The 25504-nt window shown below is 47.7% G+C and overlaps 10 protein-coding genes across 10 annotated transcripts; 5 read left to right on the top strand and 5 right to left on the bottom strand.

The window, feature by feature from the left end:
• Positions 1-1557: 1557 nt before the first annotated feature.
• Positions 1558-2025, bottom strand: EPUS_05829 (uncharacterized protein; the record flags this gene model as incomplete). Its single annotated transcript, XM_007787890.1, has 1 exon — positions 1558-2025. The coding sequence occupies one exon, from the start codon at positions 2023-2025 to the stop codon at positions 1558-1560; it is 468 nt and encodes a 155-aa protein (XP_007786080.1).
• Positions 2026-2724: 699 nt separating this feature from the next.
• On the bottom strand, positions 2725-4754 carry EPUS_05828 (uncharacterized protein; the record flags this gene model as incomplete). The annotated part of the gene is made up of 2 exons (XM_007787889.1): positions 2725-3409; positions 3463-4754. 2 exons carry the CDS (start codon positions 4752-4754, stop codon positions 2725-2727), a joined length of 1977 nt encoding a protein of 658 aa, XP_007786079.1.
• Positions 4755-5188: 434 nt separating this feature from the next.
• Positions 5189-7458, bottom strand: EPUS_05827 (uncharacterized protein; the record flags this gene model as incomplete). Its single annotated transcript, XM_007787888.1, has 2 exons — positions 5189-7333; positions 7381-7458. 2 exons carry the CDS (start codon positions 7456-7458, stop codon positions 5189-5191), a joined length of 2223 nt encoding a protein of 740 aa, XP_007786078.1.
• A 640-nt stretch (positions 7459-8098) lies between these two features.
• Positions 8099-9221, top strand: EPUS_05826 (Cytochrome c1; the record flags this gene model as incomplete). Its single annotated transcript, XM_007787887.1, has 4 exons — positions 8099-8146; positions 8220-8380; positions 8442-8504; positions 8555-9221. The coding sequence occupies 4 exons, from the start codon at positions 8099-8101 to the stop codon at positions 9219-9221; spliced, it is 939 nt and encodes a 312-aa protein (XP_007786077.1).
• A 418-nt stretch (positions 9222-9639) lies between these two features.
• On the bottom strand, positions 9640-10136 carry EPUS_05825 (60S ribosomal protein L38; the record flags this gene model as incomplete). Its single annotated transcript, XM_007787886.1, has 3 exons — positions 9640-9692; positions 9820-9948; positions 10073-10136. 3 exons carry the CDS (start codon positions 10134-10136, stop codon positions 9640-9642), a joined length of 246 nt encoding a protein of 81 aa, XP_007786076.1.
• A 420-nt stretch (positions 10137-10556) lies between these two features.
• EPUS_05824 (uncharacterized protein) lies at positions 10557-10952 on the top strand (the record flags this gene model as incomplete). Its single annotated transcript, XM_007787885.1, has 4 exons — positions 10557-10568; positions 10619-10715; positions 10770-10816; positions 10866-10952. 4 exons carry the CDS (start codon positions 10557-10559, stop codon positions 10950-10952), a joined length of 243 nt encoding a protein of 80 aa, XP_007786075.1.
• Positions 10953-11785: 833 nt separating this feature from the next.
• EPUS_05823 (uncharacterized protein) lies at positions 11786-13606 on the top strand (the record flags this gene model as incomplete). Its single annotated transcript, XM_007787884.1, has 3 exons — positions 11786-11948; positions 11999-13251; positions 13301-13606. 3 exons carry the CDS (start codon positions 11786-11788, stop codon positions 13604-13606), a joined length of 1722 nt encoding a protein of 573 aa, XP_007786074.1.
• A 316-nt stretch (positions 13607-13922) lies between these two features.
• EPUS_05822 (uncharacterized protein) lies at positions 13923-15029 on the top strand (the record flags this gene model as incomplete). Its single annotated transcript, XM_007787883.1, has 1 exon — positions 13923-15029. One exon carries the CDS (start codon positions 13923-13925, stop codon positions 15027-15029), a length of 1107 nt encoding a protein of 368 aa, XP_007786073.1.
• Positions 15030-15534: 505 nt separating this feature from the next.
• Positions 15535-17946, bottom strand: EPUS_05821 (uncharacterized protein; the record flags this gene model as incomplete). The annotated part of the gene is made up of 2 exons (XM_007787882.1): positions 15535-15702; positions 15811-17946. The coding sequence occupies 2 exons, from the start codon at positions 17944-17946 to the stop codon at positions 15535-15537; spliced, it is 2304 nt and encodes a 767-aa protein (XP_007786072.1).
• A 2952-nt stretch (positions 17947-20898) lies between these two features.
• Positions 20899-22014, top strand: EPUS_05820 (uncharacterized protein; the record flags this gene model as incomplete). The annotated part of the gene is made up of 2 exons (XM_007787881.1): positions 20899-21315; positions 21427-22014. The coding sequence occupies 2 exons, from the start codon at positions 20899-20901 to the stop codon at positions 22012-22014; spliced, it is 1005 nt and encodes a 334-aa protein (XP_007786071.1).
• Positions 22015-25504: the final 3490 nt, after the last annotated feature.

Below are 25504 nucleotides of genomic sequence, written 5' to 3'. Positions count from 1 at the left end.
TTACACCCTGCCGACTGGCGACTGACGCCAATGAAGGCATCGGGTACGGGGGGATAAAGGCACTCTCCCTCGATATCCGACCTGATTTGGTGTCCGGAATCGAGTTAAACGGCTCTGTTGTAACTTAGTTAACCCTGATTTCTACTCTCTACCTTTCCTGAACTCTGTTTTTCATCTCGTTCCATCTCCTCTCCCCTCCTCCTCCCCTACCCTCTCTGATCTTCTCATCCATCCCATCCCACCTCCTCTCCTCCCCGTTCCTTCCATATACATCCTCATATTCCTTACCTAACTACTGTCCCAACTCATCTCTACCCATCTCTTATCTCCTATCCTATCAACCACTTCCCGTCAATTGTGTTCCGCTTATCTCTTTATTCTCCCATTCTATTCTCCACACCTCTTCTTCTATCTCTTGAATGCAAATATGGATACATTATCAGTAAAATAGGACAGGATGCAAGAATGGGATGGAATAGACCCTGCTCTGCCGCTTCTACAACCGGGACGAGGCGTGAGAGGATGGGGCGGGTAGATGGGAGATGGGAAAGCGGGTCTCGAACATCAGATGAGGTCCGAGGAGGCGGACTGTACATCTTCTCTACATGAAAGGGGAGGAGCTACTAGGATTCTCCCTTTGAAGCTGGCTTACAGACAGCTGGGTCTGAGTAGAGACAGCGGGCCAGTGAGGAACGGACGGATTACGTGGGCACAGGGTTATGAAGTCGGGAAGAAGGACAACATATCGGATCACGATTTTTGCAGAGCGGAGATAGAATAACCTGGCAGCATTGGCATCACGGAACTGGGGACAGAATCGAGTTTTGAGGAGAAGGGAGCTGTGTATTTACAATCTTGGTGGAAGGCTGCTTGGTACATGGGTCCCCTGCTTGTTACCTTCCCCCGTCAACGATGATGGTCACCTGACTAGGATCTCGAAGTACAAGAGGTGTCCTATTCGGCGACAGTAATGCTATCTGGGACCAGGAGAGAAATAAACGAAAGCATCCAGCTGAGTATGAATTCGCGTACAGCCAAACTGCCACCAAGCTAAATGAAGTCCTCCTGTGCAAGGTGCTGCTCCTAACCATTTCAAAGTTGTTTCCATCGAGTATTCATCGGTCCTGCGATGAAAGTGCTGGCTTGCTTTGCGCATCGCGAGACGGATAGCTATTGACAGAGAAGCGAATTCGACACTTTCCGCAAAGTCAGCTGAGGCACAACGGCTCAAAGTTGAGACGACTGCTAGGCCGGTTTTGATGAAGAAGTTTCGTGGTCTGTTAGAGATGCGAATGTTTGAAATCAAGAAGCGTATTGGGAGTGGTGAGCTAATATACGGTGTCAATGTGCTGAAGATGATAATAAGCTGGCGCTAGCTCAATGGTATTTTTGTAGAAGTAAGGCTTGTCAAAGGGAATAGCGATAGGCAAGTGAGACTGTCTGGTGTCTGATGAATAGTGATTGCGGTTCGAGCGACTTCACGGAGATTCACGACTGTTGATGCGGCAGCGCATGGCAGACAGGCTCATGGCTCGGTAGAGAAGGATGATAGGCAGATCAGTTCGTGCGACTGATCTTATCCTCGTCGACAATTGGGGGGTCCTCGAAGACGTAAGTCGAGGTAGCGACAGCTTCATCGGACATCGAAGCTCCCGATGTGATATAAGCGGCGATGCTTGCATCTGCTTCGATAGATGGGGCAAGTACGGTGGTGCTCTGAGTGGTGCTCATTTTCATGCTCGGAGAGGCTTTTGCAGTGTAAACAGGCTCACCGGTGGCCTTTGGCTTGTGCAAGCAGGAACAGACAGAAGCTAGACGCTGCCTCGTGTTATTGTTGCGACCCAAACTATGACATTCGTTGGCCCAGCGAGGTGCGGGACTCATCCGCCATGGGTTGGGATGATCTGCACAGTATCGTTGCGCTTGGTGATGATTTCGTTTGAAAGATCTCAGACACGCATCGCTGTGGCATCTTGTCGCGTTTTGACACAGTACGAGAGGAGAGATGGCGAGAGTGATGAGCATGATGTAGAATGCAAAGAACATGATCAATGAATTGAATTGAACAAGAGAAGATAGCCAAGTGGAGTGAAGTATTGGGGGGTGTCAATGACCTGGAGGAGTATTCAAAGAGGACGAGGGTAGAAGGTACGAATGGAAGCGAGAAGAGAGTGAATACTTGTACCTTCCCAACACAACTGGTCAGCAAAACTCTGTGCCAATATTAGGCGACAAACCTCCTCTCCAAGACCATCTCACACATGGCACAACTTGAAGGTGAGGCCTCCACTTCGTGCTGGATGGCCGATTCACTGTTCAGGGTGCTGGGTACGGAGTAGTAGTTGAGGATTTAGGCTCTTCCACCTCCGCCTGGTACTTACTTCCTCTGGCGTGAGGGATCCCGCTACCCTGACCGGAGCCAGGCGGCAGACTCAACCTTCTCGTGGCGACGTGGATCCATCGATGTGTTGATGGAGATAGAGTTCGAATAGAGTTCCTCTGGCATTGGTCTGCCTCGGCACTGCTTCACGAAGGCAAAGTGGGACCTGAACTCCTTGTGTGAGCATCAGGATGGTGTTCTTCCTCTGCAGACATGATCTAACTGTGTGATCTCTGCAGACTGAAGACGGCACCATTGTGCTGTCTCCTCGAATCCATGCCCATTGAAGATTTCAGAGCATCCAGAACGACCAGAGAAGGTGATTGCCTCGACGACATCTAAGACTAGCCTAAGAATAAAGAGACAGGCTTGACTAGGGAAGCGGACCATCCAACATGCATCCTCATCTTCTCCACCTTTCCTTTGTCCTCCCCGCTGCGTAAGAATAGCCACACGTTGAGTCGTCCAAGATGAGTATCCACCGAAATATCCTGCACAACCTCGCCCTGAGCACCAACATCATGTATGAGGACCCCTTCTAGCCGCTTTGCCTCGCGGTGACTATCATCCACTGCAACATCCATGGCAAGATCACTCTGCGCCACCTGAAACCCTGGAGTTGTGGGCCTTGCTCTCTGGAACCCATCTGGCGGCAGGTTATATAACATGATCCTTGGTCCGTAAGCTACCACGATCCTGACTCCCCATCGCATTTCACGCCCAGCGGCGTAACAGTCTGGCGCTCTACCAGATGGATGTCCCTCGGGTGGAAGGCAGACGACTTTCCGTTGCAGCTTCGTAGGACCTCCTGGCTTGTCGCTTCCCAGGAAGAGATACCCGCTTTCCGGTTCAGTGAAAAGGATGTGCCCGTCGCTGAGCGGCACAGCACGGTAGTGATCCGCGTCCACGAACTCTTCTGGTCCAGCAGCGCTGGAGATGAGCCGAAGTTTCGTAGTCGAAGTTCTCTGCTCACCATCTCGGGGTGGAACGAAGTAAAGATAATCGCTCGGGGCAGCGAGAGGAAACCATCTACATGATTTCACGTCAGCTGGTGCAGGAATGAGTTGTTAACAGTCAAGTACCTGCTGAGGGTGCTGCCTCTTAAAGCATCAATCCAATGAAGTTCGACTCCAGTCTTGCATCCAAAGGCGACACACTGCCGCTGAGGACAGATTGCAACACTCTTTGGAGGATCATGAATGCTGCAAAGATTCTTGTAAATCTTTCTCGCCCCAAGCTCAATCGAGACCGATGTGCCCGTAATCGGATCAAAGTTGTTAAAAGGATAGTGTTGAGACAGAGATGCGTTCGTACGCTCACCACCATTTCGTTCTGGGAAGAATTGGTGGAAGGAAGCGTTAGGTGCTGGAGGATTGAACTCTTGTCCTATCCCAGCATGGGAGTTGGAATCCGTCAGCGTCAAAGAGGTACCTCTGACAAATGCCACTTCACCTGGGCGTCCAAGTGCATGACCTCTTCGCCGATAGGCCTCCGCTCGCGGATGTACTCGAGATCGGGTCGGCGAGGATAAATCGAAATCCACTTGATCTGGATCAGAAGACCGAGGGTGAGAACGAGATGTCGTACGGATGTCAAAGTTTCTGAAGTCACTCAAGCTCATGGACGGATGAATGCGGTTCACGATCGGTGGACCTGGTTTCTCTATGTCCACCTCGCACAGCACTCCAGTTCTGCCTTCGAGGAGGATTCCCACCGCATATCTCCCACAACTGGTGTCCATGCTCATGTTCACTATACGTCGATGGCAGAAGATACTGGTCAGCGGTCTGACTCCAGCCTTGAAGCTCCGTAGACTATAGATGAAGACCACGCGGTCCTGCGCCAACAAGACGAATTTACCGCATCCCGAAACCGTGCAGATGAGTGGTGGAGATGAGGGATTGGCGCCCCGAACGGATGGAGCTTTGGTGATTGGAATTTGTATGCCATGGACAGGCACCTGGCGATCTAGTTCCTTTGTAACACTGCTCCAACTGGAAGGCCAGATGCCACTCCAGCTCGGGCAAAGTCTTGTTTCTGCCGCAAGTCGCTTGGACAAGACCCACTCCACGCTCACAGGTTGACTGACAGAAGGGGAGGTAGAAATGCTTGTGGCATCCCCAGTATTTTGACGCCTTCTTTTACGAAAGTGATCAGAGGCTTCCTGGATGTCTTGCTCGGCTGCTGCTTGCCATCCTCCAAGGATTAGCTGCGAGGTAAGGAGAGTCTTGTCGAGGCTTGCAAAGAGCCACAATCTGCAAGTGTGGCGAGCAGCGTCGAAATCTAGTGGTGATAGGAGATTGTATATCTGTTGCAGAAGCTCGAGAGGCAGTCGTGCAGAAGTTGGCGTAGTGAGAGTTTCAGAAGAATCCATGCGACTTGGTATGAGCGTAGCAACGCCGTGAGAAATAAGAATTGTAGTCGACGTGTTGATGCCAACTCTGTCTGGTCAGCAGCGCCGCCAGATACTGAGCTAGGACGTTGGAAGGATGGTGAATACTGGGGAACACAGCTGATGAGCAATACAACATACAAACGTCAAAGAACGAAATGAGTACGATCCAATGGTGTTGTGTACATGCATGGAAAATGTCAACGTAGAGAGGATCCAGTGTACATGTCAGGTATCAAGGGAGGAGCGATGGTACAAGGTAGAAGCACCCACCGTGCTCGCGGAGAACAGGGCATTCGCATAGATTACAATCTTGTACAAAATTGCATACTCCTGAGAGACCTTGTATGACCATGCTAGAACATCAAAACCCACATCGCTATGCAGTGAAAGGAAGACTGTAAGTGCTACCAACTTCAATCTGAATGCTGTCCAGCACCACCGCCGTTTGCGGTGGGATTGTTGATCCATATTTTCTCGAGTGGTTGCACCAAGCTTGGATTTATATACCGCAGGCCAGTCTCTGGGTCAGTGTCAACAGTACGACCCCAGTCCGTGTCTCTATCCCACCGTGTCTCTGGTGGTGTGGGAAGACTGATCAGATCATCCCGCCCAATGCTCCTTAGAGCAATGAACTTCATCAAAGGGTCGAAAGTCCTTTGGAAGTAGATGATGTACCAGATAGTTCCCACAAATAAGGGCGCAATGACCACGGCGCAGATGAATGCTTGCCTCAATGCCAGCCATCCACTCATCGCAATCTGAAACAGAGCTAGGCCAACGAAGACTCTATTACATATCATTGGCCAGGCACGACCGGTAGAATGCTGCCGATGATCCATGGCGTAAAGAAGCTGGTATTTGTATACAAAATGTCCGATCAGGAAGAACAAGAGCCCTGATACAAGCACGAGCCAGGATCCATCGAGAACACTGTAAACAGTACATATGATGAATACAAGGATAGTTTGAGGCACAAAATATCCGTAGTTGAAGACTGGAGGCTGGACCAGCTCTGCGTAGTCTCGAGGTGTTTTCGCCCCAATGAGCCATACCGGATACATGGCAACTGCCCCAAATTCTAACAGGCGAAATGGGAAAAGACCAATACCTTGGAGGATGATCAAATCGACATAGAAGAGTGTCAGACCCTCAAGGGAGTTGGCAATGGTATAAGCCAACGTGCTTGTATCCCTCAGGAGGTCCCGAAGATTGTCTTGGAATTTACTGAAGGTAGCTGCGGTGCCAAAAACGGTGAAGATAATGAAGAGGTTGAAGAAGGTGAAAAGGAAGTTCTTCGAGATAAGAGACAATTCGACGTCGCCGGCAGAGGTCATGCCTTGCATGCTGGAGAGCCAATCATACAGGTATGGAACGGTGATGCTGAGGAGCGACAAGACCAATGTTGGTAGGGAGGTGGAAACCAGAGTCTTCAACACTTTATGTTCTTCTAGCACGTTTGCCAATGCTGGAAAGTAGCTTCGAATAGTCTCGAGCTCCAGTAGCCCTGCGAATGGGACAATGATGAAGATCCAGAAAACGGTCAACACTCCAACGATAGCCATGATAATCCAGGCCCGGAACATTCGGCTATATCGGGAGAGGTATGTGTTTTGCCATACCACATCCGCTGGTGGAGGAGCCAAACTTGCCAGAAGCTGGCCAGGATTCGGGTCTAAGCTTGCTTGAACTGCCATTTGACAAGCAGCCGTCGATTCCATGGTCACAAAGGCCAAAGGCGTAGCTGGATATTCTTTCTTCCGGGCTTCTTCAATGGTCTTGTCAAGCTTCTGCAGCTTCTCCTCATAGTAGTCAATTGCATCAATTTTTCTGCTCTGTATTTTGAAAGGCCCATATCTGATCTTGGTTTGGGGTCTGTCACGTTTGTAGGGAGCCACGTGGGCATGTTCAAACTCGGACCCGGACAGCAACCCGACTTGTTCTTCGTCATTCCCATTGGCGGCTGGACCCGGAGGTGGAGGCTGAACCATAGGCAAGGTTGCGATGTTTCTTTCGACACGTCGGTAGCCCAGATGAACTGTCCAAGCTTCTTCAAGCCGTCGCAAGCATGTCATACGTTGAGTGATTAGGTTATCCAACTCCTTCCAATTTCGGCAAATCATTACGCTGTCTACTTTCCCAATCTGAAGATCCTCAATGAATTGTTTGATCTTCTCCTCTGAGCGTAGTTCTACGGGGATACCGGAGAGTCGCAATGTTCGGTCGGTGACGGTCGACTGCGAACCGAGGTAGCCTTGACGAACATGAATAACCTTCTGTGTTTCCTTGACGAGCAGATAGATGGCCAGAGCGGAGAAGAGATAGACGAAAGTCACATACACCCACGGAAATCCTTCCGGTAGCTCTGGGTACATTCCCAAATCCTCTTTAAAGATCTTGACCTGCCCGTGTGTGCCATTCGGGTACGTTTCATTTCTGTGCGGATATCTTCCAAAGCCATCACTGTTCAGGAAATTCCGGTTGATGGGATAGATTACCACGAGCGCAAAGAATAGCGTAATGGAGAGGAATTTCGAGGCGAAGGAAAAGAAGCTGAGAAACTGAGCAAGATTAATCATTGCATTGCGCCATTTTGCATCGTACTCACGGCGTATGCGTCAAGCCCTGCAGAGGCAAGCGTTTCTTCATTCGTGATGCGGTAAAGAACTGGTATCCACCCGAACATTGACTTTGGAAGTTCTGGGAGTTGCGCTGCTGCATCCTTTTGCCGCTTCCGTGCAGCATAGAGCTCGCTCCATCTCGGACGAAGGATCTGCCGCAAGTCAGCTGGGCCTCTCTAATAACGGCAATAGACTGACACAGAATGCAAGAAATGCGCTTGCACCAAGCGCCCCAGATATTGCAGTCTGAATCCACAGATCCCTGGGCGATCTTCTTTGGTCAAGCCATGGATTGTGCTTTTCTTCCTCGAAAGTATGTACCCAGTCCATAGTTACACCACAGAGGCACAGTACTTGATTGTGGGTGTGTATCGACGTGGGTCCAAAACTGCTTCTTTCAAAACTTATTTTGAGAGGGAAGTGGAAGATGACGCTTTGTGAAGCCACATGCCAAGCCACATGCCAAGCTTCCATTTCTCCGAGTCTGCCAATAAGATGTAACCAATTCGAGCCTCAGCTCTCGCCAATCAACGTCTGGCGGGAGGATTGCTAAGTTCATCAAAGCGACTTCCAAACACTTCAGACACAAGCTGCAAATAATCGAACCAGACAAGACTCTCCGCTCCTCCGACATACGTTGCTGCATCTTTTCCTAGCTGAGTACAGCTCCTAGGCAAGATGTTAGCAATGCCTGCCCTTCGCACTATGCCGGCCAGGGTCGTTGCGCGCCAGACTTTGCGGAAGACAACCACTGTATGATGATCCCAACTAAGGATTGGGAAAGCTGCTGGCTTGGATGAGTTGAATGCTAACCTCGGACTCTTAGCGTGCTGCATCTTCGTCCTCTCCATCTACCGAAGCTACGAGCTCCCCATTTTACACTACTCTTACAGCAAGTGCAGCCACTGTTGTGGCTATTGGATCAGTTGCATGGTACTATCACTTATATGGCCGAGAGGCATTTGCTATGACACCACAAGAAGAAGGGTCAGCTTCTGTCCTGCTCAATATTCGGCTGGCCATCAATGGGCTGATGGACATGTTGCAGACTACATCCAACTCAGTATCCCTGGGAACACTATCGATGGGTCAAAACCTTTGACCATCAAGCGTGAGTACATATCCATTGTGGCATAGCAGGCACCAGCCAACTCATCCTAGTTTACGTCGAGGCTTTCAAGTCTATCGCGAGGTCTGCTCGTCTTGTCACTCTCTGAAGCGAATTCCATATCGGTCGCTCGTCGGTACAATTGCGACCGTTGACGAGATGAAAGCTTTGGCCGAAGAGAACGAATACGATACGGAGCCGAATGACGAGGGTGAAATTGAGAAGCGACCTGGAAAACTTTCTGACTATATTCCGTCGCCTTACAAGAACGATGAAGCAGCTCGCGCCGCCAACAATGGTGCTCTCCCGCCTGACTTGTCACTCATGGTCAAAGCCAGACACGGTGGATGCAATTACATCTTCAGTCTGCTGACGGGTTATCCCGAAGAACCGCCTGCTGGCGCCACTGTCCAAAGTGGCTTGAACTTCAACCCTTACTTCCCAGGAACCGGCATTGCTATGGCTCGCGTACTTTACGATGGGCTTGTCGAATACGAAGATGGTACCCCTGCGACTGCCAGTCAGATGGCGAAGGATGTTGTGGAATTCCTAAACTGGGCCGCTGAGCCGGAAATGGACAACAGGAAGAAGATGGGCATGAAAGTACTGACAATTGGTGCCCTGCTCTTCGCCCTTAGTGTGTGGGTGAAGAGGTACAAGTGGAGTACCGTGAAGACAAGGCAGATTGTGTACAATCCTCCGGTTGGACCAAAGCGATGATGGTGGGACATTGCTTAGAGTCAAGTGAGAAGGCTGGTCGAACTCTGGCCTTGTTTGTTGTACAGCACCGTTACAATATATGCGCTCTTAAACTTCACGGGTCGTTCAGCACTTCTTTTGACCTACAAGGGTACATTGCATCCAGGAGGAAGGTTTCGCGAGCTGTCGATTATTGGGCGTATTGGTCAGCCTCGAAACTGCGTGATAGTGCTTGCTTTAAAAGACGAATACATCAACACAAGGCCGAGAATCCCACTGCAGATGACATGCAGCTCCTGCCTGTATCGCAGAAAATTCACCGTACCCGTACCCATGATTGCACTCATACCAGGTCCATCTTCCGGTCTTGGTTTCGTTCACGTTCACGTCCATGGCTCAGACCACCGTCCCATTTTCCTTAGCCCAACCCCATTCCTCCTCACGTCTTCTTCGCCTTCTTATTCTTCTTCCCCACTTCCGAAATATTCAGGCCTGCACCGCACCAAAACTCCTAGTCAGCTATGGTTCCCAGTCCTGTATATTCCTCTTCGCAGGACCCAAACGATCCGCAAACCAATAAAGGCACATAGGTGTATTGGAAAAGTCGTTGGAGACATACTAGGAGGTAAACTCTGCTTCAACTTATCCGCCTTGTCCGAATCTTTTAGCACCAGTGTGTATAGGAAGCGGTGACACCGGATCTTGAACTTGATGTCGGAGGTCTTGGAGGATTTCTTTACGCGGGCGGCTAGAAAACCCGAATCAGTGATTTTTCAACGTGTATTCTCGGTGGAGAAAAGATGAACTGGACTTGGTATGGATAGTGTACCAGGTTGCGGAGGTACGGATGAAAGAATTGGTGGGGGGCATACAGGTTGCGTCTTTACGTCTTGAGATCTCAATGAACTGCTTGATGTCTTTGATTTCGGAAGGCATGGTGGGCGGTTGCAATGTGAGAGGGAGAGACAAAATGTGAATTGCAGCTGGTCAGGTGGAATATATCACAGCGTAAGTCACAGACTAAATTTCCCATCAAAGCTGCTGTCAACTTTCTCTATGTGCGGTCGGATCGGGCGTAGCGTGACGGAAGCCCTTAGCGTCAACTTGGACCTTATTTGCTGCTGCTTAGGCACTACGTAGGTGGTAGGTGGTACGTATGCGGAGAAGCAGGGAACTTGCATAGGACACAGCTGGCATCAATTCTCCAGCAGATTCATAGTAGTCGAGTGATTGATAGACACGATTCCTTAAGTCGTGCATTCTTTGAACAACACAGTCTACTTTCCCAGAACGTTATCTAAACCGTCAAGCGCCTTAGGTTGACTTGTCATTATGCCCACTCCACTGGACAGAGCAATGCAATCTAGGGTAGGCTAGAACACCATGCTATTGGATGCTTGTCTGATTTCTCCTTGCAGAATCTGTTCCTAGGGTTTGCAGGTATTGTGACCGCAGTTTCGATGTGGGGCATTTGGGGTGGAGACATGTTCCCAGCAGAAAAGGATCCCAAGGGTGGTAAGTTTCGAGAATGCAGCATTTCCCTCCAATGACAAATTGACATCTCTGCAGACCCAGATACATGGACTGAGTCAGAGCTGAGGAGATGGCTAGAAGCTGTTAGTATGAGGATGAGGTTTGTCGGACTCTGGCTGACCTGAAGCTCAGCGAGGTCTCCTGCCTAGTGGCAAAGCATCGAAAGACGATCTCTTGGAACGCGTCAAAGCAAACATGAAGCCTGCGGCGAGGCCATGAAAATACGACCTGACGTCGGTGTTGGTCTAATCGGTGTCCTTCCTGTACATTGTTCATACAACCACCCTGAAATTCTGGCTCTGTATTAGAAAGTCTTTCGGTCTTTGTCCCCGGGGCCCTCGATCCTGATTTGGGACCAGAACCAACGTCTCACTAAACTGTCTTTCTGGATCGTTCCTGTCTTCACTGAAGCGCACAGCGCCACTGATGATAACGAGAATGGTCATGGTGCTTGCTGCAGATCTTGAGTGGGAAACGCCCTCTGGCGCATATTGAGGGTTTAGGACGTGGCAGTCGATCGACTGGGTATCGTAGCGAGTTGGAGGCATTTGATTCTCAAACATTTCCTGGACAGCTCCGCCATTCTGCAGTATATTGCCGTTCATGACGATGGTCGGTATTGGCTTACCACCTTGCATGGACGCCGGGGGAATGTAGAAGCTAGCAATGGTGTTCCGACGAGACTGCAAGGCATGATAATAGTCACTCACAAAAGCAGTCGAAGCTGCTGGAATTAGCGTAGTACATCTCATGTATAAGCACTCTGACCTTCTGTGGAGATCTTCACTAACACATCATCCGGTGCAATGCCAGGCGTCATCTTGTTATCTGCGCAAGACACTTATGTGGTCGCAAGGTGTGATGCGGAAATTGCGGAAATTGCGGAAAGTATGTAATGTGGTTATGTATGTCAATACATATGCCCTTCGTTTGGACGATCAGACCTTGGAAACGGAGCTTGGACCACCCAATCCATCTCCAAAAATTTGGAGCTCTTTGCTTGCCAGTGGAGTCGAAGATCATCTCCATTTACACGGTTCGTTCCAAGGGCGATGAGCATACTTGAAAGGCAAGCTCGAGTGTTCTTTCAGCTTTCCAGAGCTAGCAAAGGCAGTCGGACGTGGAGACGATGCTGTCAGTCCGCCTCGCCAAATCCTTCAAAGCAAAAGCCGAAGCCGTACTACGTTACCACTCCCATATTCTACGTTAATGCTGGTGAGGGATTTTCTTCTGCCCTGGTAACAGATCCTGACTCAATCTGCTAGCCCCTCACGTTGGCCACCTCTACACTTTCGTTCTTGCGGATATACTGAAACGATGGGCACTTCTACGCGGTGATCGATCCGCGGTGATGTTGACTGGTACGGACGAGCATGGCATGAAGGTTCAAAGAGCGGCGCAGAAGGCCAAAACGGACACCAAGCTATTCTGCGATCAAACCATGCTACAGTTCGATCGATTGGCGCGAAAGGCGAACATCAGCTACGACCGATTCATTCGCACCACCGACCCAGACCACAAAGAAGCCGTCCAGCACTTCTGGCGGGAATTGAGCCACCGAGGGTATATATATGAGTCCAAACACGAGGGATGGTACTCCGTCAGCGACGAGACATTCTTTCCTCCCTCCGCAGTGCACTTGATCAGGGATCCTGCCACTGGCAGAAAAATCATGGTGTCGAAGGAGACTGGACGGGAGGTTGAATGGACTTCAGAAACGAATTACCATTTCAAGCTATCTGCCTTTCGCTATCGGCTATTGAGGCTCTATGACGACAATCCAGCATTTGTCGTTCCTGCCACCAGGATGAATCACGTTATTCAGGAGGTCAAGAAAGGGCTGGAAGACTTGTCCATCTCCCGGCCTGCAGAAAGGCTCACATGGGGCATCAGGGTGCCGAATGATGACTCTCAAACTATCTATGTATGGCTTGATGCTTTAGTCAATTACCTTACCCAAGCAGGCTACCCTTTTGCTGATAGAACAGGTAGTGGAACAGAATGGCCTCCTGATGTCCAAGTCATTGGTAAAGATATCACAAAGTTCCACTGCATCTATTGGCCAGCATTCCTGATGGCGCTCAACCTTCCCCTTCCAAAACAGATTTTGACACATGCACACTGGACCATGAACCATGCGAAGATGTCCAAGTCCACCGGCAACGTCGTCAATCCCTTTTTCGCCATCGACCGGTTCGAGGTTGACACCGTGAGATTCTACATGGCCTATGATGGTGGAATAGCTGATGATACTGATTACGACAATGCCTATATTATCGAACGGTATAAGAAGCTTTTGCAAGGAGGGATCGGCAATCTGGCCAGTCGGATCATGCGGGGGAAACGGTGGAGTGTCCACGAATGCGTTCGCTATGGAGCCGGTCAGGATCTTGAAGCGGAACCTCTGGGGAAAGATCATCGTACACGTTTAGCCAAGCTACAGGCGCAAGTCCAACATCAGTTCATGACTTTGAATCCCCGTGAAGCTCTGCACCACATTATGGATGTATTGGCATTGGTAAGCTCAGCGGGGGTTGCGGTATGCTCAACGTGCTGACATAGTCCAGACTAACAAATTCATCACGCATAATGCAGTCTGGCGAATTGTCAATGACCCAAATGAAAAGGCTCAACGAGATGTCAAAATCATCATCTACTATGCTGCTGAGTCATTGAGGATCTGCGGTATCTTGTTGCAACCTTTTATGCCTTCAAAGATGGAGCGGCTGCTCGACATGCTCGGAGTGGACGAAACGAGTAGAAATTATGGGCATGCAAGACTCGGGAGAGATCTCAGCTATGGAATTCCCAAAGCTGATCTCGGGGCAGGGGCCGACACGTCGCTTTTCCCTCCGCTCACATCGGAGCTGTGAAGCGTGAGACCAGGGGTGCGTCTCCAGACCCTTGCTAGTAGCCCTTGCAGCTGCAAGAGGGAGTTACTATATTGGGAGCGGTGTCTGCTGGCCAGCATTTTAGTCAGGCACAAGGCATATCTTTCTCCAAATCACCTCCTCCTCCACCCTCCCCCCCGCACACGCCCTGTCGCATTCAACAACTTTGCCTGCAACCTCATTACCAATTCATTACGTTGCAACGCCAATGGTCCAGGCTATATAGAGCCTGCAAAAGGATCAAGCAGAGTGGAAAGTATGGAAGTGTGTCCTTCCACTGTTCCAAATCACCCTGACCATGACCATGGGCTCCTACGTGCCACCCATCCCAAACAAACCATGGATTGAGACACCACTCGTTGAGTCGACCGCTCTCTCCCTCTCAGCCAATTGCCGTATCTTTCTCAAACTCGAGCTTCTCCAGCCCGCCGGCTCCTTCAAATCCCGCGGCATGGGCAACCTCATCCTAGAGCATATCAAACATGCCTCCGCCCAAAGCTCCTCCCACAAACCCCTACACTTCTACTCTTCCTCCGGCGGCAATGCAGGACTCGCATGCGTCATCGCCGCACGATCACTAGGATACAAAGCCTCTGTCGTAGTCCCCATGACCACCAAACCATCCATGATCGCCAAACTCCAAGCCGCTGGGGCCACGTCCGTGATCCAACACGGCGAAAGCTGGCACTACGCTGACGCTCATCTCCGCAACCACATCCTCAACCATCCCCAAGCCAAAACCGAAGAAGCAGAAGAAGAGGGCATCTACATCCCACCCTTTGACCACCCGGCCGTCTGGGCCGGCGCCTCAACCATAATCTCCGAGCTCCAACACCAACTATCGGACAACCAACCTCCGGACGCCATCATCCTCAGCGTCGGAGGCGGCGGTCTCTTCGCCGGCATCATGCTCGGCCTCGACCAAGCCCAAGATGAAGCATGGTCTCACGTCCCCGTCCTAGCCGTCGAAACAGACGGCGCGGACTCTCTCGCCCAATCTCTCCAGGCCGGAGAGCTAATCACCCTCCCCGGGATCACGAGCATCGCCAAGTCCCTCGGCGCGATCCGCGTCGCGGACCAGGCCTTCCAGTACGCGCAGAGGCCGAACGTGAAGAGCGTGGTTCTTGACGACGCGGAGGCGGTGATGGGGGTCTGCAGGTTGGCGGATGAGGAGAGGTTGCTGGTGGAGCCGGCCTGCGGGGTCTGTGTTGCGCTGTGTCATGAAGATAAGCTGAGGGAGGTGGTCAAGGGGTTGGGTCCGCAGAGCAGGGTCGTCGTCGTGGTCTGTGGCGGGTGCGATGTCGATGTCGGGATGGTGGTGAGGTGGAGGGAGGAATATGCGCAGCGGTTTCGGGAGTTGAGAGGGGGTTACCTAATGGGAAAGGGACGGGAGGGGACAGATTGAGAAGGATGTGCTGATGCCGAGTGATGTGACTCTACTTGGTCAGGATTAGGAATTGCTGAGGGCTGATGGTGCTACGTACGGCAAGCAGATAGATGTACCTCTTTCTTCTTCTCCATCAATAATAGATCCGCTATGTTCATGTATTATCATTAAATCACAAGCTCTTCTCATACTCGTACTACCACCTCTCTCTCTCTCTTTCTCTCTCTCTTTCTCTCTCTCTCTCTCTCTCCAGCGGTGCCTCGCCCAAGGACAGAGCATCTCCAACTCTAGCAAGTACCACCACCACCTCCTTCTGTTGCTGCTGCTGCTACTACTGCTGAAAAGAATATTCATCTAACCTAAGAACGAATCACAGGGCCCAAACGCCGTCTCAATGCCGCTTGACGCGCCCCTTCTATGCATTCTCTCCTCTCTCTGTCTTGAACGCCACTAACACCAACAGGACGAGACAATTTATACAAAGGCCGCAACCAAACGACGCTTCTCCCCTTCTACCTTCGACCTAAACATCGCAATACCTATCCGGGCTCTTCAGAGTCGAATTGCCGACCCACTGCGTGATGGTGAGGGTGGTGGTGTAGATGCAGCCGACGATGCCGAAGCAGAAGAGGGCGTAGTCGGCTGTCTTTTGCCAGTGGGTGCGGGCGACGGCTTTGACGTGGAGGAGTGGCTGGAATCAAGAAGAAAAGAAACCATACGTCAGCACTATCACTATCACTGCAGTGGGGAAGGGATGCGGATGAGATTGCAGGAGGGGGAGAGGGGGGGTTTTGCCTACCGGATACACATAAACGAGCGGCACGCAAGCAAAGCTGCCCACCAACGCGACGAATTTATCCAGATCCCCCGCCCCAACCCAGGCGACCATGGCGCAGAGCATGACGAGCACGAAGCGGAAGACGTTCTTTTTCCACTTGATCCAGCGGTTGTATTTCCCGCTGCGGGTGAAGAGTTCGTTCTCCATGATCCGGATGGCGGGGAAGAGCTGTAATGGTGTACTGAGGAGGATGGCCAGGCTGTAGAGGAACTGCACCGCGTTGACGAATCTGTCGTCTTGCGGTAGGTTGAGGATTACAACTGTTTTGGTGGCGGAGCCATACGCGGCGTAGGAGAGAGCGCCCATGGATGTGAAGAGGATAGTGATGATGACCATGACGAGGGCGAGGACAAAAGGGAATGTCCGGGGTTGTTTCATCGACTCTTGGATAGGAATGATCAGACCCACGCCTTCGAAAGTGAAGATGGCGGTGCCGATAAACAGGGTCCAGGTTGCTGGGTTGAAAGAGGTAACATCTGAGATCCCGCCTTGGTCAACGATGGTGGCGATATCGTAATAGTACAGGTAGATGAGGCCGAGCATGATGAAGACATCTGCAATGAGGGCGGTGAATCCCAGTTTGCTGATGTCTCGGATCAAGCTCAGTGGAAGGAATATGACGAGCTGCATCAGCACCATCCACTTGATGTTGATATACGTTCTGCACTTGGATACGGCAAGAATGAACGCTTGTAGATTCTCAGATGTGAAGACAATGTATGCTGAGACAAAGCCAATCTGGCTGAGGACGATCGAAGACAGTATCAGTGTCCGCATCCATCTTCCATACAAAATCCCACCGATATCACCAAAGGATCCGTCGATCTTCAGCCGCGTGTTGACGAGCAGAATAAAGCAGTGGAAACTTAGCAGAGCGACCCCAAGCAGAACCAGAGTAGAGAAAAGCATGCCACCATTGAGAAAAGCCCGCGGAAGAAACAGTACACCGGTACCCACGAACGATTTCAGAAGAAGGAGAACAGCGCCAAAGCTTGTGTTGTTTCCAGTACCGCGTTCTTTATGCTTTCGTTTTCGGCCACCCGGCGTTCTGGGAGTGATTAGGGCGCTGCCTTCACCAGGCTCGCGATCGCTTTCTTCATCCTCGTAGCCTCGAGCATCCCAGGCATCAGAGGAGAAATACTCATCCGGTTCCAGCACTTCGTCATCTTCCTCCAATTCTTCTCCCGCAAAGTGCCCATATATCGTCAAGAATTCCAGGAAATTGTTGGTCAACAGTTTTGGTGGCGGGCGATTTTGTGCTGCTGGGGCTGGAGCGCGGCCTCCTGCATCCGTACCTCCATAGGACACCCTATTTGAAGGCTCGGGACTATCAGCTGCCATTCGAATGAAATTTCTTCGAAATCCCCCAGGAATTTTGATGTTCGAGATATCCAGCACTTCGCTGTCTGGCTCTGGCCTCGTGACATGAAAGCTTTGACTTCTCCTGTTTTGTCTGCCAGAACTCGCGCCATGCTCTTCTGTCCATCTGTAGATAGGTCTGGTGATATCTCCACCTTGCAATCTTAAGCTTGAGAATTCGTCGTCATCCAGACCCTGTCCTGCCTCATGGCTTCCATTTAACGGCCTTCCCAACCTTCCGCTGCCATTTTCTGGCTTGACCAGATGTCTCCGAACAATCTCTGCATCTTCATAAGGGGCGGGACTACCAGCCCCACCTCGCAGATCAACTGAACCATAATTGCTTCGATTCTCTGCCTGTTCAATTGCCTTGCCAGCAGTGGCCGGTGAAGATATTCTTCGTGGCGGTGTACCACTTTGAGGACTATTGCGGTCTCTTTTCTGTGCTAGAGCGGCAGCAATCGCCGACTGTCCGGGACCCGGGAGTGAAGATTGTGCTTCGACCTTGGGCAGCTCATCTTGCTTGGCTTCTGCGATTTGACTTGGGGTTGGTACTTGCCGGACGGGTGGGGTACCTAGATGAGGTGAAGAGGGAACTGGAGAGGCCAATCTTGCTGTCGAAGCATATCTTGAGGCATGAGACGATGGTACAGGGGAGTCGGCCGCATCTTGAGGACTTTTTGCTCTGCGGATATCGCGTGGATCAGAGGAAGCCGGACGGCCCCTTGAGTCGGCCATGGCCTAGGAAAGACGAGAGTACGTTGAGCACTACCGTAGATCCATGATGGCAAATTGGCTGCAGAGCATAGGGGTATAACGGTATGAGGGAACGAATGTATGCTTGTGATGAGATGGGCGTGTGATCAATTTCACTTCACGAGGACTTTCGAAGGAGCTCCAATGAATTTTCGGATCGGGGCGGATCGGGTCGGATTGGATCTCGGACCGCGTGGACAGAAGGGCAAAGCATCACTGCAGAGCATCAGAGCATCAGAGCATCAGAGAATCAAAGCACCAAGCATCAATTTCAAACCAGACACATAGAGCCACACTTATATCCAGGACAGTCAAAGGCATCCACGTGTGTCTTTCAGGCCACATATGAAGATTTACGCTATTATGGGTCTCGTTCTAGGGGCCCATCCAGCGGTATCATTCCTCTCCCTACGTTGGGTAGGTAGAATAGACTGGACACTGTTAACACACACTTTAGCTAGCTACAATCTAGCGTTTTCATCCTGCTACGAATTCATTGTGTGAAGTATATAAGCAGTTGAGCGCTATCTACTACACGGTCTCCATCGCCCGGACTGATCCAGATGACCTTGTCTCTGACTCTGACGAACCATTTTTGGGACACAAGCGCCGACCGTCCTCTCTCACCCAAACCTCCGCTAAACATAGACGTACCGGGTCGCTAATATGTCATTTCTTGAGTGCACTACCGACGACAAGCCCACTTTCCCTCTCGCACCTCCTCTGCCGCGGCCTTGAAACTCCACGTATAGGTCCTGCCTCCATTCCTCGGTCGTGTCTCGGTCCCAGTATCCTCCCAAGCCTCGTCCGTGCTTAATCCGCCATGATTCAATTTATCACCGGACGTTCCAGAGTATGATCAAGAAGGCGGAATTATCGCATGGGCTAATTCATTAAGACTGAAGGAGAAGGACGATAGAGCTGTTGACGGGCCTGCCTGGATAAGGGATGGGTGCACAGGAAGTGGGGTTAGGGTGCGCTGATGGACCTGATTGGTGGAAACACACTGAAGGTGAAAGGAGGGGCGGAACGATATTAACCACCCGTCACTTTTTTGGATTTTGATCCTCACGGTCGCCAATTTGTTAATCACCGAGGTGTCTTCGTTTTCGAAGCATTTGGTGGCAGCAATTTCATGTCTGTAGGTTGGTTGAGTGTGCTTTTGATCATTCTGCGAGGCGTTTGATGTCAAGATACTGATATATAATGAAGCAGAGCAAAGGCTTAAGCTACTGCACGCGTGTATTACACTTACTACCAAAAAGTATGCCAATATTAATCAGATCGATTGCAAAAGATATCTTATTTCAAACAGATAGCTTTGCGTTAGGTTTCACTCTTATTCCAGCATGGCTCACGCATTATCTCACTTGGAACACTTGTCACCTACGATATAGCAGCCGGCCCGATGCCGCAGCAATGCCCGGCAGGATGAACAAAACACCTAGACGCCGAGCGAAATTCGAGATAACCCTTCTTATAATAATACACATCGTCTTTTGCGACGCTTTCTCATCGTTGACCCCTCTTCGGAAAAGGCACGTCAGGAACCGGCTTGTCTAGAAATCTGCAAAGCACCGCCTATCCATCACCAAGTCGATATTCCAGCAACCTCTCCTTTGGCGTCATACGCCTCACCAGCGCATAATGCTCGCGATACTTACCTCTTGCCTTTGCTCGCATCTCCGCCTTACCACGCGCGCCCATCCACCCGGTAGTCCACCTTGTATGCACATCGCGTCCCACGAAAAACAGATCCAGACCAGCAATGCCGTTCAGGAGCCTGTTCCACACGTGCATGATGACAGTGCGCTCGAAACTAGCATACCAGCCCTCGGGGTCGCGCTCGGTCAGGATCACCTTGACCTCCAGAATATTCCTCGATGAGATCCTCGGCGAATTCTACCGCTGTTGGATCTGCACTTACGGCTCGATAGTGTGCACAGCAGCTGGTCCTAATCTGTCCGGGTGAAGAGAACGCAACCTCTCTTGTGAAAGAATTTGCCGTCGAGGGCTTCTAGCCACATTTCGCAGTCGCGGACGTTGCAGGAGAGTGGACGGAGTGGTAGCAGGGATAGTTGAGGATGTTGAGGGCCATTCGGATGGCCGTGGTGGTAGATGGTGGTCAAATGTCTCGATATGGAGAACTGGGTGTTCCGAGAAATGCTGTTTTATTTGACTACTTACACATGGTGCCTGTTCATGGGAAGCCGAGGTTCAGCACTTTCATTGGAACAACGCGTATACATGTTCGACGGTCCACGTTGGACTCGGTAAGTAAGAGCTCGGGATGTCTCTCCTGAATCGTGGATTGTCGTTTTGTTGACATCATCCTGGATTGTAAGCTCTGAACATGGCAGCAATCATTATGGACTGTATGCGTTGTAATTCCATAACAAGATGTCCCAAACACCGTCTGCCATTATCTAACCAAGTTTCAATGATTTTGACGGTTGTTGCCGTGTAAAACAGGGCATGGCTGGTTTTTTAAATGGAAAGAAATTCTAGTTCAGACTTTAGGGCCTTCCAGTTTTGCCCAACAAAAGTGTTGCATTTGGGTCCTCCGGTCCCTTGCATTTGACCCGGCTTACGGAGTACACTGCTGCGTAAGTGCCTAACTGCTGGATTACCCTGGAAGCATCCATAAGCTATTCCAAGCTCATTTGCTCAATTTCCATTTTTCAAAGGCCCAATTGCAGTACTTTGAATGCCTTTTTTCAACTGATGAGGCCCGCATCTTGCCTCCAAGGCGTCTGGTTACGCAAGCCGATGCCATGTACAGCCACAGTGCCATGGCACAGCCTTGTTCGGCTGAAGACTGAGAACAGACCTCCCATCTGACCACAGGTTTGGAGCACAGTTCTTCTAGTCATATCTGGTGTCGAAATCTCTACCGCTTAATCTTTGCACGCTTGATCTTTGCACGCGTGCATCATGAGTCTCGGCTTGTATCTGTTATGGGTCTTGAAGACATTGCCAGCCACGCAAGGCTCTCCACTCCCACGCTTACCACCTGGCTCGCCAATTCCTCTTGGCAATAGCACCGCGCTGAACAATGACATCGCGCCGGCCTGGATGCCATCAGCGCAAGTCCGAGGAACTTCTGATATTCTGTATTCCTGCCTCCTCACCATTTCGCTCTCTGTGTACTCTGCTGTACATATCAATGTGCCTCCGCGTGGCGAAGGCAGGGAATGGCAATACATCCAAAAGGCAAAATGGACGGTCCTTGGGATTTTTGCGCCAGAGATTGTGGTTTATACGGCAATCTATCAGTTCCATAGGGCACTGGAGTTACAGAAAAGCCTCACTAACATCGTTAAGAGCAGGCATGACGAAGCCGCAACTAAGGTAAGCACGGCTCCACTCTATGGAACTACGTCCTGAATGTCTGATGGAATACCAAAACGTATGCTGGTCTATATATCAAAGGTCTCTGAATACTGACCGAGTTTGTTTTAGCAGCTGACTGATCCTGTCACTACGGAGGGATTGGCCAAATTAGAGGAGAATGCCATAGCAGAAGGCGAGAACGAAACCAAACAGGGAAGCGCGAAAGCAGCGACATCGAAAAGCCCACTATCTGCAGAATTTGCGACAAGTCGAGCTCCCACGTTCAGCTTAGTTTACTGCTTCTTCGTGGGCATGGGTGGCTTTGTCGTGGACGTGGACGATCGAGATTTTGGTTACAAGCATCAGTACGTGACGCTGACTGCTCAAGACCTCGAGGAATTGGCGCGAGGTGGCAAATTCATCGAGATTGAAGAGTCAGAGATCACAGATAAGAGCAAAGCAGACATTTTGGCAAAGATCCTGGTCTGCTTCCAGGTTATGTGGTTGCTGGTCGATTGTCTTGCGGCTTGTCTCGGGAGAGCCATATTCGACAGCCATATTCAGATGAAAATTATTCGGCCCTTGGCACTCCGTGATAAATGCCCCACCAAAATTAGGTGGCGGGTTGATCGCGAAGTCCCCACAGTATATGCAAGAGTCAAGGACATATTTTTGACCTTATTGACGGTCATCCTATTTCCTATTTGGGATTCTTGATACGTACTGCGGTGTTATATCTATTATCTGGTCTATTTGGCCCTTTTTGGCTGATTCTGCTTGCCCTCATGCATCGCCTTGTAGTTCAAAGTAGCCCCTCTAGCACGTTTAGGCCGTACATTCGTCTGCAACAGAGCAGGAGCTGTTGAGGCAGGCAGAACAAAGGGATCCTCCTCCTGGGGCGCTGATAACTCAGCCTACATAACACCTCCTTCCACTAATCTTCTACTTAATCGCTATTATATAGTCACTCTCTACTTAATTAAATTACAGATCGGAAGAGCGTTTCTGCTGCCCTGTTACCACAGCAACATCTCTCAAGCCAAATTAGGGTATATCTGTTGCAGTAGAAGGGCCCAAAGCCATGTTGATAGCAAGCTGATCCCTTTCTTGCAGCCGTTGTTCGTGTTCACAAGCGTTAAGCTCTCTTGCAGCTATTTCTGGCCCTGTAAGAGCTCTGGTGTTCGCTTTACTGTGCAACTTCTTGGGTACCTACTTCTTCTTTGGCACAGTAAGAGGATTAGTAATAAGGATACCATGGCCCTTGTACGCAGCCTAAGCTAAACCAAGTATCTGTCTATTATTTTGAGCGATTTCGTTATCAATATAGGCTCTATCTGTGCTAGATAAGGCATCTCTAATTATCAAAAGGTATTGACCTATAGAGGTGTACTGTTAGCGCTGTAGAAAGAGATAATTAGACTCTCTTATCCTAATTTTGTTACTCTCTTGATTTATTAGTATCCAGCTACTAAATTAAATAACAAAGCCCTTAATCCACTAATAAGGATATATTAAAGACTTCAGGATAGGCTAGCCAATTATTATAAGGCTAAAAAGGGAATGTTTACAGAGAAGATATTATTAAAGAAGTAATTAATAATAACAGAGCTTAATATTTAAATCTCTTTAATTAGTAACTATCTCCTTAATTAGTTCCTACTTATTTACAAGCTTATTAAGAGCAAATAAATTAATTTCATTAAATAGAAATCGAAATATAGCTTTATCTTATTAAAGATGATAAAGGCGATCTTGTTTAGAGGTATCTTTATCTAAATTAAGCTATTTTAATATCTTTAATACTATTTTTATAAGGCGTTTAGCAGACTATTTAAGAGATTTATAACTATAATAATAAGTCTGAATACGTTCTTATTAACTCTAAAGTTACAAAGCTAGTTAACTTTACTTTTATTAAGTCAAAATTATAATTATTATTATATAATAAATTTAGCTATATATATATAGCTAAATCTTTTATTATATTCAGAGATTACTTATTCTAGCTAAGTATTAAGGCTTAACTAGTTAAGACAAGTCTTAACTAGAAGCTAAGTCTAAGTAGGTTAGTTAAATAGAATAAGAAGTGTAATAAATAATATTAGGATGTCTTTAACTTAGGTATAAGCTAATAATATATAAGTTGATTATAAAGACTATAAAATTACCTGGGAAATAAGTGTGCTTATATAGAGTAGAAGATTCGTGCTCAGAATTAATTACCTTGATCACCTCTAATATTACTTATAAGTGCTTACTCTGATCACCTCTGATTATTATGTTATTTAGGTCTGACCTTATATATAGTTTAGGGTTTAGTCCTATTTAAGTCTATCATAGTTTCTTTGTAGAGTGCTAGGCAGCTCTGTAGTACCTATTAGTGCTTAGTATATTTATATGCTATAATACTATCCCCCCCTCTTACTAGCTTAGTCTTATAAGCTAAGAATACGTCTTTTAGTTTCTTAGAGTTTTGTAATTTCTTTTTTTATAATATCTTTATTTATTTATTATATTAGTAAACCTTCCTTTAGTGTTTAGTGTTAGGCTCTTTTTAACAAGATAGCCCTTTAGAGTTATTATATTGCTATATTATATTTGATATATACTTATAATAAAGTAGTATATCTTTTCTTTTTATATTCCTTAAAGTATTTATATTATATTACAAAAGATATTCCTTATAATAAAAACTACTTAAAGAATAAATTTTAAAAATTAGAATTAGAGCAGACTTATCTAAAAGCTACTTATTCTTATATTATTATAAAGACTACAAGTTTAGATTAATAGATTAAGTCTTTTTAAAAGGCTTAAGATATAATAATTACTTAAGAGGCTTATTTCTTAAAATAGAAAGAGCTTATTTAAAAGTCATAATCTAATATTATTAAAGTTAATATTCTTAATAAGTAGGAGTTAGCTACTCTAATATCTTTCTTACTTAGTCTAGGTTCTAATAGCAATAATTTATAAGTGTCTTAAGACTAAGATTTATTTCTAGTTTTTATATATTTTCTAAGTCTATATATCCTGATTATTTAATTAGATAATAGAGTTTATTATTAATATCTTATTTATCTAAGACTTTCTTTATCTTATACTCTTAGTCTTAAGTTTTATTATCTAATTAGATTTCTATAAGTCTTATATTTGTTAAGCAATACAGCTTAATGCTAGTATAGCTGTATAGCTAATAACCTCTTTATAAGGCAGCACAAGCTGCTGTAACTGCTAAGAAGATTTAGTTATATATATATAGCCAAATCCTGAAGTGGCTTAGCGCTACTCTAATATGTTATATGCCCTAATTTCTTGTGCCTTAGCACAAAAAATCCTTTTTAAGTAATTATTAAAAAATCTAAGTAAGAAAATATATAATACTATAGAGTAAGAACTTTAAAAGGTTATAAGCCCGGCTTCGCAATCACTAAATAAGTAAGTAAGGAGGCAGCTCTAGCAAGCTTTACTTCTCTTAAATAGGTTAGATAAGCTCTTATCTAGCTTATTTTATTCTTCCTTTAATTAAACAAGTATGCTAGGCTGCTAAACTACTATATCCTTCCTTTAGTGCTCTCTGTTACACTTATTCTGTTTAAGCTAAACTCTATTTGTGCTTTGCTCTATTTACTAGCTATTATATAAGTTAATTGACCCTGTTTATAAGAGAGAGACCTGAAACATCTAGAGAAGGCCTAAGAAGCTTCTCTATTAAGCTTATTCCGTCAGAAGAAGAGAGACCTTAGACAATAAAGCTATTTCCTTATATTATATCTAGTTTACAAAATCTGCTAAAGTAGCTATAGAAGTATAACGAAACCGGCATCTCTTCCTCTCTAGCTATTTAGCTATTTCTTTTAAGACGGACTATAAAGGCTACAGGCCAAATATATAAATAACGAAATATTCATCTTTTACGATTTCTAAGACTTCTTAATTATTAATAATAACTCTGACTCTTAAAAAGAGCAATCTAGTTAATACTTAGCAAGCCTCTTAACCTTTAATAAGCATGTTAAGAGACTAGTTCTTTCTTTTAATTTACCTTTACTATAGCTAATATCGCCTTTTCTAAATATTACTCTATTTACTTTTATAATATTAATACTAGTATTATTAACTTTATTAAAAAGACCTTAGAAGATTAAAGAAAAAACAAGGAAGAAGAAGCAACTATAACAAATTATAATTAATTAAGATTCTAATA

This window comes from Endocarpon pusillum (assembly GCF_000464535.1).
Source record: "Endocarpon pusillum Z07020 unplaced genomic scaffold C706125, whole genome shotgun sequence".
Classification (NCBI taxonomy): domain Eukaryota; kingdom Fungi; phylum Ascomycota; class Eurotiomycetes; order Verrucariales; family Verrucariaceae; genus Endocarpon; species Endocarpon pusillum.
This window is presented reverse-complemented; position numbering and strand designations above follow the sequence as displayed.